We start from the raw sequence: 16,616 nt of genomic DNA, 5'->3' as shown, positions 1-16,616 counted from the left end.
CCCCCCCCCTCCCCACAGTTAAGCTATAAACCTCCAAACCTGAGGGATTTATCAGGGAAACGTTACGGAGCTCTTGCAGTCACAGCACTAGAGGGCACTCTTTATATGCGTTATACACACAAGGTACGTTTAGCTATTGCAGATGTAAAGGGCATCAAATAGTTAATAAGGTATTAGAAGGAAAAACTGCCACAAACACAACTTTATGGCCATTTGGAACAGATCGTCTATGCAGGACGTCCAGTCTGTCAGTATTAGCTCCTACATAAACCAACTGATTGATATGCTGCATGTGCCAAGCCTCTAAACCTTGCAAACAACAGGAAGTTAAAATTTTATGCTTTGCAACCTAAATGCCATTTTTTGCTGACTAACCAGAATACAAAAGCTGGTCCAATCCCCCCACCCACCCACCTCTGGCTTAGGACCTCTCTGGAGAGGTCCAAGAAAGGAAATATTGTGGAAATTAAAGCAATCAACGTTAAGGGAATCAAAGGAGTACTGCTATCAAATCCCATGGGTTATCTACTGGCCTGAGGAGACAAGCTGGAAATAAAAAACTAGGGTGATTGATTTGACACAATTTAGGGGAAAAGTTATTCATACAGACCAATAGTGCCTACTTGCCACACTCTGAGAAAAGCCAGCAGTTCCTTGATGCTGACACATTCACGAGGACAAAATGAAAGGAATGAAAAGTACCATGTCAGTGACCAAGAACTGATATATCATACCCGAGCAGGAGCAGCTAAAGCACTGGTGTACTGAATAGCATGGATGGTCTTTCAGGAATTCTCACTAACTAGTGCCAGCAAGAGCTATTAATATCATGCTCTCCAGCTCTAACCAATCACTTAGATCTTCTCCATGATGCCTTATAGATGCGTCAATTAAACTGCATTATTTTGAAAGACTGAATTGAAAACTGTGCATAGCTGAGGACTTTTCAAGCACTGCAGTAACTCAAATTTTTGAAAGGAGTAATACTTTTGTAAAGCAAGTGCTATACTGTGTGGTATCTAGTCTCCTGTGAAACAGTTTCTTATTTTATTTTTTGTAACATTTTCTTTACCATTTTCTTTTATTCCCATTCTCTGTGGCACTGAGATGACTTCTTTGATGTCCTGTCACCAAATACATCCTGAGGCCAGCTTTCACAATGTAAAGACATCACCTTTATCTCCAATGTTTTTAGCATAAATACATCTACACTTACCATTGGGAAGCTGAGTTTCTGTGTGATTTCTCTATAATCTTCATTCCTCTCTTTCACCTGAGTCTGCCCAGCAGTTAAGTGACTGCATATGAAGCAGAAACTGGTACTATAGAACTGAAAACGAATGCTCACTGCCCCTTTATTTCCAGCTTTTCCTCCCATTCCTGTTTTCACAGTGTCTATTGCTACATCCCTGGATTAAAAAAAAACAAACAGAAAGATAACAGAGTAAAGGACTGCAGGGACAAACATTCAATTAACTTTGACTGCAACATAAAGGAAAAGCCAGTTTACAATGCCATGTTTTCTCCCCTCCAGAAAGCTTACTGCTTTTAAGCACATCTTCTAGTTTCTTGATGATATTCAAGTACTTATGTTTCAAATTAAGTATAATACAATAGTACAGAAATAACACTGTTTGAAAAGATTTTCCTCTACTTGTCCCTTCCAAACAGACCACCAAGACTTGATTTCTGAAATACTGGGAATTTCTACAGAATATACTTTTCAAGTTTACCTCTATCATGATCCTTAAAATAATAACGAAATTTACTGTTATGTTTCCTTTTACTTTTGGACATAGGGGAATCTGCTTTTCAGACATTTAAAAAATTAATTAGTGTTCACATGTATTGGAACCCAACTTCACAGTTCGTGATGGATTTTTCATTCAATTAAATAGCAATAAATCATAACCCATAGTTTATTAAATCAGATGTGATAAAATCAGTGATTATTGGATACAACTATTTATGTCTAACTCCTAAATAAGTTCTGTACTCATGACAAATTGTTTAGGGTCTCTATGTTATTAATTACTTAGTATTTCAATGTCATGATTAGCATACACTTTACTACAGACGGATAACTTGGTAAAAAGACTACCTGTTCTCAGGATAATTTCTCCCAGATATCCAGCATGGCTGTCTGATCAGATAAGTAAATGATGAGATCATTCCTGTAACCAACCCCAGCATCATGCCTGTACTTCCCAGTGAGAAAATTTTACTTTCCTGAGAGAAGTCAAGTAGATCTGGGTTAGAATATTACTGATTTTAGAAGGGGCATGCAGAAAACTGCTAAGTCTCATTTGAAGTATTCTCAGAAATTCACGATGTAGATGATGCTGGATGCTACAGGTCCTCCTTCCCCATGCCTCTCATTTTCTTCTCTCTTCCTCCCCCATCTTTTGTATCTTTCTTCTCCCTCTTTAATTTCCTGTCTTTTCCTCACAGTAGGACACCACCAGAAGACACCCTCAGGGAGGCAAAGGAAGAACATCTAAGTTTTCCATGAAACAATGGGATTTAAGCACTCTGAAAGAAGCACATGTTCAGGCTTTTCACTCTAAAGAGTCCTCCCTTCCTGCTGCCTGGCTACCCAACTCCTGATTGATATTCATCTGATTTGCATTTACGGCAAAGGTTATGCTGAGACAACCCACTGTAAATTCACTGCTTGAATTTCATCAATCCTTTCACTGCTGTATAAACTTCAGCTATTGTCTCATTTTATTTTTCTATTTTTTCTATCTTATGTCTAAATCTCTTCAATCTCTGTAAGCTTTTTTTGCACTTCTGATCATCTTTGTTTTCTTTTTCTAGATATGGGACAACTACACAAGCATACAGGCTAGGTTTGATTATGCTCACGTAACACATAACAGTGCATTTGCATTAAATGGTGAAACTTAGTCACTAAAATCAAACCCTTCCTTTTTTCTCTTGAGTTTCAAAAGGCTACATCCAATTTTTAGCAGTTTGACAACTGTGACAGAGCCACTGTACTGTTCTGCTTTTGATTTTCATTTAAACCATGCACTTCCTACTGGATTACTCAAATTTTTTGTAAGCCAGGTGAAAAGTCAAAAAAACTGAGAGAAACACTTCTCCTCTGGACTGCTTCATAGCAGGAAAAAAAGAAATTTTTTGAAGAAAGATTACTGGGAAGGCAATGCAAGACCATCAATTACCTGGATTGCATTCCTCTGCCTGGCCTACAGCACCTGATGTCCCACAAGCTCTGTTCTGATCTTTTCAGTAGATATGAGATCAGAGGGAAGAAAGAGGCAGCTTTTGATATTTTAATCACAAAATGCAGTGGCCAATCAGTGTCCCTAATAGTAGAGAGGACTGTTTGAATCATTCTGGGCTTTATGGTCAGATGCCCAAAGATAGTTTTGGCAAATTATTCATTTCCTAACCATTTACACATATCCTGCATAATTCTTGCCCAAGGCAAAGGCATTTTAATGCAGATATCCCTGTGGCTGGGTAATCTTGGAGGAGTTTGGTCACCCTCCAGGGACAGCTGTGCTAGTAACATGAGGATCTGCAGCTCTGCACCCTCCTGACTAGGCACATAGTTCTGGTTCTCTGTGGCATCTGGGAGACAAACACTTAATAGCTCTCAAGACAAATACTCTTTGCTCTCAAGACAAATACTCTTTGCTCTCAATTCTATAAAATGTCAGGGGTCAAAATTAGGTCTCTTTTCCCCAACTCTCTTTCCACCTTTTCAACCATCCTTTTCAGATCTGGAACTAAACCTGTTTCCATAAGGAAACAGTAAGGGGAGGGTTCAAAAGTAAAACCTGCCCTTCAGGCAGAGGAAGGCACTTGCCTTCATTCAGTGCACCAAACACTCTTGGACTTACTAGTCCAGATCATTCCTTTTCCAGAAAGACAGCACACAAACAAGGTGCTCCACCCTGACTGCCCACCTGGAACGTACCTGACGATAGACTCCAGACTACTGCCTCCTGCTAACATGTCTCTCTCCCACAAGGAGCAGAGACCAAAATCCAGGTCTGCATGACTCTCACTGAGCTGAAAAATCACTCCCATGCTCTCTGGCCACACTCCAACAGCAGGTGTTACTGAAGACACAGGTTGGGGTTTTTTGTGGCAGGGGTGGGGGAAGAAGTTGTTTGGTTGTTTGGTTGGTTTGGTTTAGTTCTTTTTTTTTTACCTGATGAAGGGGACATGATATGGTCGTACAAAGATGAAAAGACAAACACCAACAAGCTGTGCTGATGTCAGCTGAATGTAGCGATGAGTCCTGGAAATAGCTTTTTGAAGCTGCTCTCCCCACATTTTTCTATTCGTTGTACTGGAAAAAACATAAAATCATTTAATGGGATCAAAACAAACCACCAACAGTCAATAACACGAACAGATTAACTGTGCCTTAGGTTTACAGACATCCCATTAGGCTGTAGAACTTGAGGTGCTGTAGGATGCATGGCAGAGACAGATAACACCTCCTCCTAAGCTAGCCTAGAGTTAGTAGGGTCAATGAGCCCAAGAACAGCACACAGTTATCCTGCTCCTGGATGTGTGAGGGATTTTATTTACTACGGTCAGAAAAATCCACGCTCACAAGACTCTCCATGCACCCATTCACTGGAGATAACTGGAAGCTGATTATAGCAATCATAACTGTAAAAGCAAATATCCATACCAATCTCATGACTTGTAAGATTTCATGTGCTCGCAACCACATCTGTAGACTTAGCTTTTTTTTATCTCCAAATTCAACCGATCCATGCAGATATATCACCAGCCCTGCAGCCATATTAAGCACTGCTGTAAGTTGTCATTTCCAGAACAGATAACTAACTGGCCAGCCTGATGAATCAGCATTGGAAACATTATCCTCAGGGATCCCTCTCTTTCAGATTCAAAAGGACCAGTACACACAACAGCCTACTGTACATGCTGACATGCCAAGCTCCGGCTTTGCCTTTAACTCCTTCTCTAGCCATAATTTTCACAAATACAATTAGCCACAGAGACATTTCATTCATTTTAGGATTTCCACATGAAGGCCAATTGTGTTTGTAGTCACTGAGCACATTTTTCCAACATCAGACAGGGGTTTAAGGACAAGTGTTAAATCAATGTCAAACATCAAAATTCTCCTCTGCCAACATAAAGACTTAAGAGACTTAGAAAACACAGTGTATTCTACTGTGCAGAAGTTCACAGAGAAAGATCACTTTCAACACCATCCCAGTGACATTTGTTAATGGGAAACATATTTCCAGCTATGATTACAAGCAACAGATTTGGAAGGAAATATTCTATACATTTGACCATAAAAAAGAACATGGCTGGTTTCTTTGGGGAAGATGCTGCTCTTTTGGTTGGGATTTTGGTTGGGTGGTTGGTTTGGTTTGGTTTGAGTTGCAGGGGGTGGGGAATTGTTTGGTTGGTTTCAGGTGTTTGTTGTTTAGGGATTTTTTTACCTACCTGGCATTTACAATATTGCCTGCGCTTAACTCAACCATCTCTTCAAATCCCACTGCAAATATGTCAGGAGGGCAGTTATCGTCATCTGTTGGCAAGAGGGAAAAGTCATATCAGAATTACTATTTTGTTGCTTTTTCTAATGATTTGTATTCTAATTTCTGTCAGAGATCCTTCCTGTAGTTCTATCCCCTGCCAAGCTATACATATTCATAGCTCCTTTAATCTAATCTCACAAAACAACCCCTGCAGTTCCTCTGAAATTTCTTCCTGTTTTTCTCCCACCAGTTGGTCTCCATCTCTCTTGCAGGAAACAGTTCAGAACAGAACATTATATTGCAGCAATGTTAAGATGGGAAAATATTCAATGTTCTCTCTCCCTCACTCCACTCATCACTGAAGCCACAACATCCCACTACCCACCATCTTTATCTGCTTGTCATTTTACCCAACACGCTCTTCTTTTGACACTGATTCCTATGTAACTGAAATTATTGTCCACACACCAGTATGTCACTTCCATCTCAACGCCTTTAGGAAGTTTATCTACTAGTTTAAGGAAGCCTTTGAAGTTTCTTCTTGTCTTCTTTCTTCCAAGTCCTTCTTAGATCACCCGCACTTAAGGTTAGGTCACTCTAGAGCACAGTGACCCCTCCCTTCCCTGGCCCAGGCCTGTGGATGTTACCCTGGTAAAACACCAAAGATCAAACGCTCTCATATAATAGAGTGAAGAAAATCTGTTAACCTATCAGGTCTGTCCATTGCCTAAAGGGTTTTTATTTTTTTTAAACCGTCATATGACCATGGTGACAGTAACTTGATTCAACAGGAAGACCTAAATAGTAGAGAAACATCAGATCTGACTCAGAAAGCACAAATGGAAAGAAAAGTGAAATATACAGCAACTCTCTGTAGACACAAAGATGAAACTAGCCCATGACAGCTAGCTTCCTTTATTGGTTTAACATGACAGGCAGTGTCACATGTGTATTTCCCATTAATAATTTTGGACAGTTGCCTTTGAATACTTACACATTTGTGTAGGCACTGCACTGATACTAACATGAATGCAGACATTTCCATGGTTGTACCCTAACTCTGCCCATTCATAACTCACTTGTCTTCCAGAAGCTGCTTAGACCTATCATGTTATGGCTGCCTGTACCATGTAGTCCTGCTCCTCTGGTTCTCTCAGGGGAAGGCCTGGTAGGGCTAACACATGACAGGCTCTCAACAAATTATAATATCATGGGCATAGTCATGTGCTAACACATCTAAAGTGTTTCTGAAACAGACTGGACCAATCACCTACCTAAGCTGCTCAGACAGTGGTCTGCACCTAATCATATATCACTCAAGTACTAAGGGTTCAAACAAGACAACTTGTATAAGTAGCCAAGGATTTGAGGAATGAATTCCTAACCTTCAAGATTAGGTGATGCCCGTGATGCCTGCAGGAAGCTAAATATTCCACTCCAACAACAAGAGCACAGGTTTTGTCACAGTTTTGTAACCACTCGGTTTTTAAGTGACAGAAAGTTCACTTTTCATTTACCTTCATAAAAATCTGTAAATCAATTACAATACCTGACCTTGTTGCATAAATAAGAAATTTGGCTGCCAATTTCAGCAAGGTACAAGCACAATAATTTTCTATACTGCTAAAACAAAAAAAGGAAATCACCTTTATCATAATAAATCTTTTTGTCTGAAGGCTTTGATAGTAACATTTCCAGAGAAGCTCAGATTGTACAGATATGTTTAGCTCCATATAGACTAAGGAGATGTTCTGATGGCACCTACGCATGCAGCTCCCTCTCATGATAAAGAACAAAGAACAGAGATATGGAAGAAGAAAATAAAATATGGGGTGCAGAATAAGCAGATACATCCCACAATTGACCTGCTGAAGGTCAAAACAGTCACATGGTATAGACTCAGGAGATACTCTGACTATCAGGAGCCCTTCACACACCATTCCACTTCTGCAGCGAGGCAGCACAAGTATGGAGGAACTGATTACTCCCCTAAGAACTGAGAGAAGATACCCTCCAAGATGCACTGCCTTTGAAAGTGTGGTCAAGTCTTATGTCCTGACTCACTGGACAGAAAATACTGCTTGCACATTTTGACTGTGAAATCTTACCTTGAAATTCTGAAACTCCTGAGAGCTTGGGAGAATCCAGCAGCCAGTCTGTCAGCTCACTGGTACCAAGGATGTTGCTTCGAAACTGCTTTCCCCCATTCACGTTCCAGGTCCCCGTGGCAACACGAACACGCTTGAAGCTTGTAAATTCAAACTGACGCTCTGACATGGCCTTCAAAATACTTGGAGTTACTGACAAAAGAGGGGAGAGAGAAAGAAGGTGTGTGAAAAAGAAAGAAGAATGTGCTATAAAAGAACAGAAGCCATGCAGACAGCAGCATGACATTACCCTAGCAGCAACAACACAAATGGCGATAGCTACAAGATAACTGGGGTTGATGTCAGCAATTTCTCTTCCAGAAACCAGGAATCCTTTGAAAGCTTGTGAAGGGCTGGTCACTCACTTTTAGTGTACATTTTTCTGTACTTCTTCAAGTAATAAGCAAAAAAATTCTTCTATCACCCATAATCCTTTCAGTTTAGTCTACAGCAATGCCATGTTTTAACCCCATCTGGCAACTAGTGCTTAGTAGTGCTTATCCGAGCTGCTCACTGGCTCCCTGCCCCCGCAGTGAAATGGGGGAGAAAATCACAAGAGTAAAAGTGAGTTGAGATAAAGAGAGTTCAATGGGACAGAAAAGGGGGAAAAAATGATACTGATGATAAAATTAGAATACACAAAACAAGTGATGCACAATGCAATTGTTCACTGTTTTCCAACCAAAGCCCAGCCAGTTCCAAAGCAGTGGCCCCCAGTCAGCTTTCTCCCCCAGTTTATATACTAAGCACGACAGCATATGGTAAGGAATATTCCTTTGGCCAGTTGAAGTCAACTGTCCTGGCTGTGTCCACTCCCAACTTCTTGTAGCCCTCCAGCCTTCTGAATGGGAGAGCATGAGAAGCTGAAAATCCTTGACTTAGTATAAACGCTACTTAGCAACAACTAAAAACGTCAGTGTGTTACCAACATGCCATGGTTTAAACCCAGCCAGCAACTAAGTACCACACACTCACTTGCCCGGTCATTAGTTTCATATTAAATCCCAAACACAACAGTATATCAGATAGTAGGAAGATAATGAGCTTTATTCTTGATAACAGGACAAGCAATCAAGCACATCACCAGTTATAAATTAAACTGAAGCCTTGAGAAGTTTAGAACACAGAAGGAAAAGCGGAGAGCAGCCCAGAATCTCACCTCAGTCCAAATCTAGCACTATCATGGCTCTCTAGGCTGGTCAGACATCCTCACAGGAAACTGCTATATTCACTTACTTTTGATGACTATAGAAATCAGCAGTGTGCTTTTGTTGTGTAAGCAACCAAAGTAAACTACCTGATTTGCATTGGCAGTCAGGCACAGAAAAGCTATCTATATTTTCCTTGTGGTCTGCATTATGGAACAAGCCCAGATTGAAGTGGCACTGAATGATGCTCTGAAGTAAACTGATCACCCAATACTGCTAGTGGGTGAAATTATCCTATGTTCTGCATGTAAATAACTCCTCAGAGAGAGCTGCATTTACTCTAAATTGGTGTAAACAAATGTGTCTATGTTGTGGACTATCAGGGACCTGGAGTAAAGCACGGAATGAACCAAAATACAACTGAAATGTGCTTCTAAAGATCCAAATGGCTAAAAGCATGTGCAAATAGCAAGGAGAAAAATAAGGAGATAAAAATGCTGAACTCAAGAGACTTCCTCAAGACAAACTCAGGCAGGACCAGACTGGGAATATGGGTATATAGCCCTAAAATCCTTCCCCTCTGATCCAACTCTTCTAAGCTGTCAGAGAATATCATTATCAAATAGCAAACAAACATACTCAAAAGTTCAAAAGAAAATATGACAAATAAGCACAGAGTTGTGCTATGGTCATAGTGTTGAAAGCAGTGTTTTAAACAATAGATTTGTGGGAAAGTAGCTTATTTATTGATTTTTTTTTCCAAAAGCATACAATTGCTTGTATCTGACAGCTAAAAGCAGACACAAAAGAAAAGTGAAGGATTTACACTGGCCTTACCCAGCAGTGCAGTCTGGTCCATGAGCATCTTGCCTCTGTCTGCATATTCCTCCCTGAAGAAGTCACCCATGAGTAGCAACTCAATAGCTTCCTGCTTTACTGCGTCAAAGAAATTTGACTGAATGGTGCGAGACACAGAGCGGGCACCATCCTTGAGCTTCCCAACCTACATCAGACAGGAATCATCAGTGCAAGTGACACTGAAGAGTAAATATGGCAAACCTGTTTATTCATAAGTAAAGAAAGTTGACTTTTTTCTTTACCTTGTTCTTCCCCTCAAGGGCACGACTGCCACTAAAAACCCTGCTCAGATTATGACCATTGAGAGTCCACATCTCTTTGTAGGATTCCACAAAGCGCTCAATTATAGATTTAGAGTTCAAACGAAGGCTCTCTAATTGAGCAAGCAGTATCTGGATTAGGTGCAGGAGACAAAAAAAAAAAACAACTAATATTGTTCTTAAATGTGTTTTCGCTCTTTATGCCCAGCCAACACCATTCTCTATCATTAAAGCTGGCAAGACAGACTTGCACAACTTAGACTTAGGCACTCTTTCCTGTCTTTTCTGTGCAACAAACAATGCATGCAGTACAGGTATCCCACGGAAGGTCCTCTGACAAACTCACCTCTAGTGCAACGAAGGACTGTACACTATTAGTACGATCCAGGCAGTCCAAACAATTCATTCGAAAAGTACCTGTCTGCAGGCTTCGGTAACCAAACACAAGAGGAGGAAGGAAAAAATGGTATATTTTAAAATAACATCTAATCATGAGTTGATTGAAGAAGATCATCAAATGTTGATGATCACCCACTCACATTTTGATGCTACGAGCATGTTGTGCACAATGTATTTAACACATCTAATTACTTGACTACATCTGCAACACTGTATTAGCAAGTCCACGGACTGGTGAATTTGCAGATTTGAAACAATGGAGATGCAGTTAAGCCAAATAATCCATTTAGCACCAAAAGTACACTTTGTCTCAAAATTGTATTTCAAGATGGTCATTTACGGTCGTGGTACAAACACAGCAAGAAACCTGGAAAGGCCAGGACAAACTGTGCCTGGCTATGTTGGGACAGAGGGGCAGTGACACTTACCGTGGATTTACATGCTCGCCCTTTGTGAAGATTCCAAAGTCTTCCCAATGCAACTTCAGCTGAGGCCCCAGCAAATTTTCCAGTTTCTCAGCTTTCCCACCTTTTGCAAATTGGTGGTAGTCAAAGTTTATCATGGGAGTGTCTTCCGCATGGGAAGAAGCCCATAGCAGTTTCTGTTTAGATAAAGAATGAAGGAAACACATGCTGCTCAAGCCACATGTAAGGATTGATACCACCATGCTTTTTTCATTACTAAACCCTGCTAATTACATAATTCATAGGGAATTTTGAAAGGTCAGATGTGAAAAAAGCAATCAAAGCTCCCCATTTGTTTTCTTCACAAAAGTGAACCTGACTGTTAGATCCCAATTTCTGCAGGGGAACTCAAACTGTAACTGCAAAGTATATATCAGAATTGCGCCTTGGCTAGTGGCAGCCCCGCTGCTACCTCTGTGCATGAGGGTGTACAGCAACAGTAATGCTCTAGGCAGTCTCAGGGAGAGGAAGTAAGATCGGAATTATGTCCCAGGAAATGTACTATAAAATGTTTGTGGTAAACTGCAAAAGTGAGAGAAGAGGCACAAATAGCCTCATTATTTCATCTCCAATTTCAATGACCTCACATGCATTTCTATAATCACCACAAATTTAATTAAGGTATCTGTAATATAGATACAACAATAATGCATCCTGTTCTCCAAAACAAAGCCAGAAAGAACTATTAGATAAACTCTAACAAGCCTTCGTCTATTCCTTTCCCTTCTGCACATTCTCACCCCAAGAGATGGATGCTTTTTTCCACTTAGATTGTGACACACACCGGAAAAAGATAATCTGACACTACATTAAAAGTGTACATGCAGCAGCTACACCAGCATAATTGTACCAAGTAAGCCATTAGGCCTTCCTTGCAGAAGCAAATTTAGTGTTTGGAAACAGATGTGTTAAATGTATTTCATTATTGTTACTGTTGACACCTCAACTTGCCCTTACAGCTGCTGGCACTAGCAATGCACTTGAGGATGACATTTACCCACTGCCTTGGTGTAAATCATTGTCAGAGTATTTGCAACTCTACATTACAGCATTGCTTTTACTGTAAACATAATTACATTTGTTATAGAGAATGCTTATGGGAGGAACAGCGTTACTGGGAACAATATTGATTTTTGGTCTGGTAACAGCTGATTCAGGTAACAGATGCTGCATAAATGAATGGTAATGGTGCCACTGATCAGGAGAACCCAGCAGCAGTAATTACAAGAATATTTTGAACCAATACTTTCAGGATTTACTAAGGTTGAAACAAGAGTTGAGAGAAGAGGAAGGAATAAAAGCAAAAGAAAGATGGAGAAACAAAGAAATAAACTAATGACAGAAGATAAGCTTGCATTCCTAATCATATCCCTACAAAGAACTTTATTTTTCATTCAAGCCCTTTAAAATCAACAAAGCAAAAATTAACTCTATATTCTTTCCTAACATCAAATTCTTAAAACACGAAGGTAAAAAAATGACCAAGAGGGAGTAATTTTGAATGAGTACAAAACTGTGGTTTTCAGTGCTGTCAATCTAAATTCTTTCAGCCCACAGGGTACTTTAATTTATTTTTTAAACAAGCAAAAAGTTTAACAATTTAAACAAAACAGGTCCTTGTTTAAATTAAATTAACAAATGCAAGGTCTCTATTCTAGAGATGACCTATTTCTGACCTAATTTCTGGTTGCATGATACTGGCCAGAACATGATCTTCAAGAATGTGAGAGTTTGAGAAAATATCAGTATTAAATTCGCAAGAAATGTCGTATTTGCATCTTCCTTCAGAAGTGATTATCTCTTACCCTTAAATCTCAGTGCATTTTGCAAAACAAGCTAGAAAAACTATTTTAAAGAGAGGGAAAACAAAACATTACAGAGGCTTGGCTGCGTCAAGCAGAAATTCAGTAAGAGGCTGAAAACAGAAGCTAGGACCAGACTTCACTTCTGTACCTTTGTCATTGCCTTGCAAGCTTTAGTCATAATCACTTTCTCTTGCCATAATCTGTGCAGGAGGAAACTTTCACTTTGCCACTTTCAGCTGGGGAAGCAGATAGTCCTTCCCAGCTGTTTTGCAGGAGGAGGAAATGGCCACACAGAAAAACTGACAAAAAACTTGACACTCCTTTTGTCTCAGGTACATTTTTCCAAGAGAGAGGGAAAGAAATCAGGCCCCATTATTTAACTACAATTTTTATTTTGCTTGTTTTCACACAGTAAACAATTCAACTCAGAACTATTGGTATCATTCTTTACCAATAATAAATACCCAGCACTTACTACAGGTGTGTACTTAAACCATATCTTATGATTAGTTTTAGGAACATATACTCCAAAGTATCTATGTCAGATTGCTAAAGCAACAGGTACTCAGGAGGCAGATTGCCATCAGAACCCAGCAGATTCAGGCAGCTATTGCACTGTTGTAAATCCCACTCAGTGTCAACCTGTGGCTTTAAGTTCATAACTGTTTTAAAAATCTAGCCATGAGAATAATACAGTAGAACTCAGCACAGCTTTTATTCTACAAGGCCAGACATCCTTGCTTTCAGGTATTAGATGTGCCTAGGGACATTCAGGGGCCAGGAAATTCTCTCTCCATACACCAAACTGTCTTCTGGTGCTCAGGCAGACAAATCCCAACACAGTCAGTGCAAGATAGCTACTTCCCATTACTGTCAGAGCAAGATAGCTTAGTGATGCTAAGTACCTATGCTCAGTGAGCAAGGCTCAGGGCCTGGCCCCCAAGCAGTTCTGGTAAATTCACAAGGCACCTGATTGCATAGGTGGCTACATACTCTGCCAAAGCTGACCAGGATTCATTTTTGCAAAGGTGAACTACTCTTAAGAGTATTAGGACAATTTTTTTTAAAGTTTGGTTAAAGAGAAGGTACATAAATACATGAAGAAGTAAGCAGAAAGGAAGGGCTGGAAATTAAGCCATGAGACTAAGAAGCACTATTCTCTCAGTCTGTAATGAAGTAAAGAGTTAACATAATTTCTTTAGATATAGTATTCATCACCTCCTGGGCCAGAAGGGAAACAGAAGAACATGGAGGCTCAAGGGAAATCAGTGGTTAAAAAGAAAATTATTGCTTTTACCTTAAAAGCTCTGTTGAGCACCTCCTCTCCTCCTCTGCTTCCCAACAGGTTAACGATCACTTGTTTTCCATACTGCTCTTTGAGAAGCATCATATGCCTATAGCAAAAGTAACCATAATAGGTACTAAACAAAACCATGTTATGTTGCCTACTACCATTTTCAAAATACACAAGTAGAGATCACTGGTTGTTTCATCCAGCAGATAATTTCAGCCACATCATCTACAGAAGTCTCCCTCAGTTTCCTTGCAATCAATTATTAAAGTATAAATGTTGAAAGGTATGCAATTAAGGGATACAGTATTTTGTACTGTACATAGAGAAAGAAGCATCTTAGGAAAGAGGCCCCAGATCTTTTATGTCACTGTTAGCTTTGACATTGCCCTTTGTATGCTCCCACCTCTTGGCTGTCAGCCTGGGAACTACATGGGAAAGACAAGAAGAGAGGAAAATGTATTACACTTCAACAGGAATTGCTGAGCATCTTGCAGGGCTGAGACTAAGAGTCAGCAGCAGCAATGGGGCCTAGGACTCCAGTGCCAAGGCCAGAGAGGTACAAACACACGTCATAGGTCAAACATCTCTGAGCTACTAGAGCATTGAGACATTCACCTCAACTTAATTAAATCCAGCAGGAAGGTTAGTAATTGTAAGAACTGCTGCACTGGATCAGACCAAAGATCCTTTTAGCCAAGTTGTCTGGCCCAGATTCTTCAGGAAAAACACAAAATAGGACAAGCAAAAAGTGGAGTGGTTTTTTAGTCTATGCCACCAAACTCTCAAAGCTGACATTTAGGTACTTTAAAATCAAGAGCTTTTAGCCAGATGCAGAGACACCCCTTCTCCCCTCAATACATCATTTTCAAGTCTGCATGCATGTGCTACAGAAGCCATGCCGGTCCACCAGGAAACAACTAGATCTTAAAGCCAACTTCCATCATGTACAAACAACACTGCAGTAGTACTTAAGAGGCAGTTGGATAGACAAGAAGAATAAAATAAACAGTCACACATATGAAAAGTTACTACATGCTGCAAAATTATGTGTAATGACTGTAATGACAAAGTGTCAGAAAAACAGCAAGCACGCATCTTTTGGCATGAACTTTTAAACCCTTTAACCAAAAATAAGTCCCACAGAAAACCATGGAAAGGAGAGAAAAGAAAGAAGTTATCAGCATTGCCTTCAAGAAATACAGCTAAACATATTTTCTGGTGCATTTATGTTCTTGGTTCTGCGACCGGTTCGCTGTATGCCAACTCTTCCCATACATTAGCATCCCTCTGATCCCAGCATCAAGATCCTACCTCTCTGCCAAAGTTGCTTCCTTACAATGAAACTACTGAAGCTCAAGTCACCCATCTGGGTACCGTAAGCAAAGTTTCCTGAGGATTTCTCAGGGAGACAGGATGAAAAAATATCCACTAACAAGATTACCATTCGCTTCTCACAGAGCCTTCTCAACACAATAACCTATCAGATGGTTAAATGCAACAGGCTAAATCCACTCTAACACTCTCAGAAAAGCTGTAGCAGGTTGTTAAATTCCAGTGTATTTTTCCATATAAGCAGTCACTTATTCCTTGCCCATTTTCAAAGGACTATCTTTTGCAAATCAGTAAGCAGAGATATCTCTAACTTCATCTAATCTAAAGGCACAAGGGGAAGAAGAAATAAGCGCAAGTTGATCCTTATGTTCATGTTTCTGACAAGAAAGCTATTCACCAGTTGCATTAGGGTCAGGGCTAAACGGTCTTACGGAGTTGTTCCTTCCTGAGGTACTCTCAATTTCACAGGCAGTACAAGAGGATGATTGTTTTCTTCTTACATGAAATATCTCTGCTGTGGAATGCAAACCTCTAAGATGGAGCTTCAGGGACACTGGCAGGGCAAGTTATCATGGCACTAGATGGCCATGAGACTATGAGTCTCGAAGGCGCTTGAAGTCACTAGAATTTAAGAGCTCTAAAAGCTTGGAAAATGTAGGCCAAGAACCTTTGAAAGAGGGACTGCTATCGTGCCCAGTCCCTTAAGATTCTAAACCCTGATTCAGAGTCTTCAGTGCTGCAAAACCAGTAACAGTCACTAATGTCCTGTTTGCTAACAGTTGCAGTAAATGAAATCGAGTAATTAAGAGGCCTTATTCAAAATCAACATACACTCTGATCTGCCAAAACCTAACCAAAACAGAAATTTATCACATGACATGGCACTTACAAGGTGAAAATTTCCCACAGCCCAAATTCTTCATGTCCTTTTCAGGCACTGTTCCCATGTACTTCAGTGGAAATATGCCCTTAAAGGACAGCACTTCATAGTCAGACATTCAAAGGAATCAAGGTAATGCATGTCTTTTTCTACAGTTTCCAGCTGACATAGAGTCTTAATGGCTTAAAAAGGTATACAAGCCAGTCCTTGTGTAAAATAGAAAAGCATCAGCATAACAGCATCATACAACACTGGTCATGAATAAGACAGTGCTATTTCTGTATAGGAGTAAAACAATGAGGAGAAAAACAAATCCAGAATGGAGTGGAAGCAGTGTTTACCCTTTAATTACCTGGGTTACAGTGGTAAAGCACACATGATATGTGTACCTTAAGTGTAAATTCACATTTGTTTGCTCACAAAGGGTTACAGAAACCTTTCTTTTGCATATCACTTAGTATTTCTAAGATTTTGCAGAAACAAGCCAGAAGATGAAATTAATTCAATTACCACTGAAAACAAGAA

The 16,616-nt window shown here is 40.0% G+C and overlaps 1 protein-coding gene across 5 annotated transcripts in view; it reads right to left on the bottom strand.

Moving 5' to 3' along the window:
- The window catches only part of SYNJ2 (synaptojanin 2), a 69,276-nt gene that overhangs the window by 17,191 nt on the left and 35,469 nt on the right, over positions 1-16,616 (bottom strand). For all 5 annotated transcript variants that reach the window (XM_032683474.1, XM_032683476.1, XM_032683475.1 and 2 more), the window contains 9 exons: positions 13,883-13,979; positions 10,745-10,917; positions 10,264-10,345; positions 9,900-10,049; positions 9,637-9,802; positions 7,613-7,804; positions 5,470-5,554; positions 4,187-4,327; positions 1,217-1,409 (listed from right to left, as the gene is read on the bottom strand). In XM_032683474.1, the coding sequence (XP_032539365.1) occupies positions 1,217-1,409; positions 4,187-4,327; positions 5,470-5,554; positions 7,613-7,804; positions 9,637-9,802; positions 9,900-10,049; positions 10,264-10,345; positions 10,745-10,917; positions 13,883-13,979 (1,279 nt within the window). The remainder of the gene's footprint in view (positions 1-1,216; positions 1,410-4,186; positions 4,328-5,469; positions 5,555-7,612; positions 7,805-9,636; positions 9,803-9,899; positions 10,050-10,263; positions 10,346-10,744; positions 10,918-13,882; positions 13,980-16,616) is intronic.

This window comes from Chiroxiphia lanceolata, chromosome 3 (assembly GCF_009829145.1).
Source record: "Chiroxiphia lanceolata isolate bChiLan1 chromosome 3, bChiLan1.pri, whole genome shotgun sequence".
NCBI classification, from domain to species: Eukaryota; Metazoa; Chordata; class Aves; order Passeriformes; family Pipridae; genus Chiroxiphia; species Chiroxiphia lanceolata.
The sequence above is the reverse complement of the archived record's forward strand: the minus strand, read 5'-3'. Positions and strand labels throughout refer to the sequence as shown.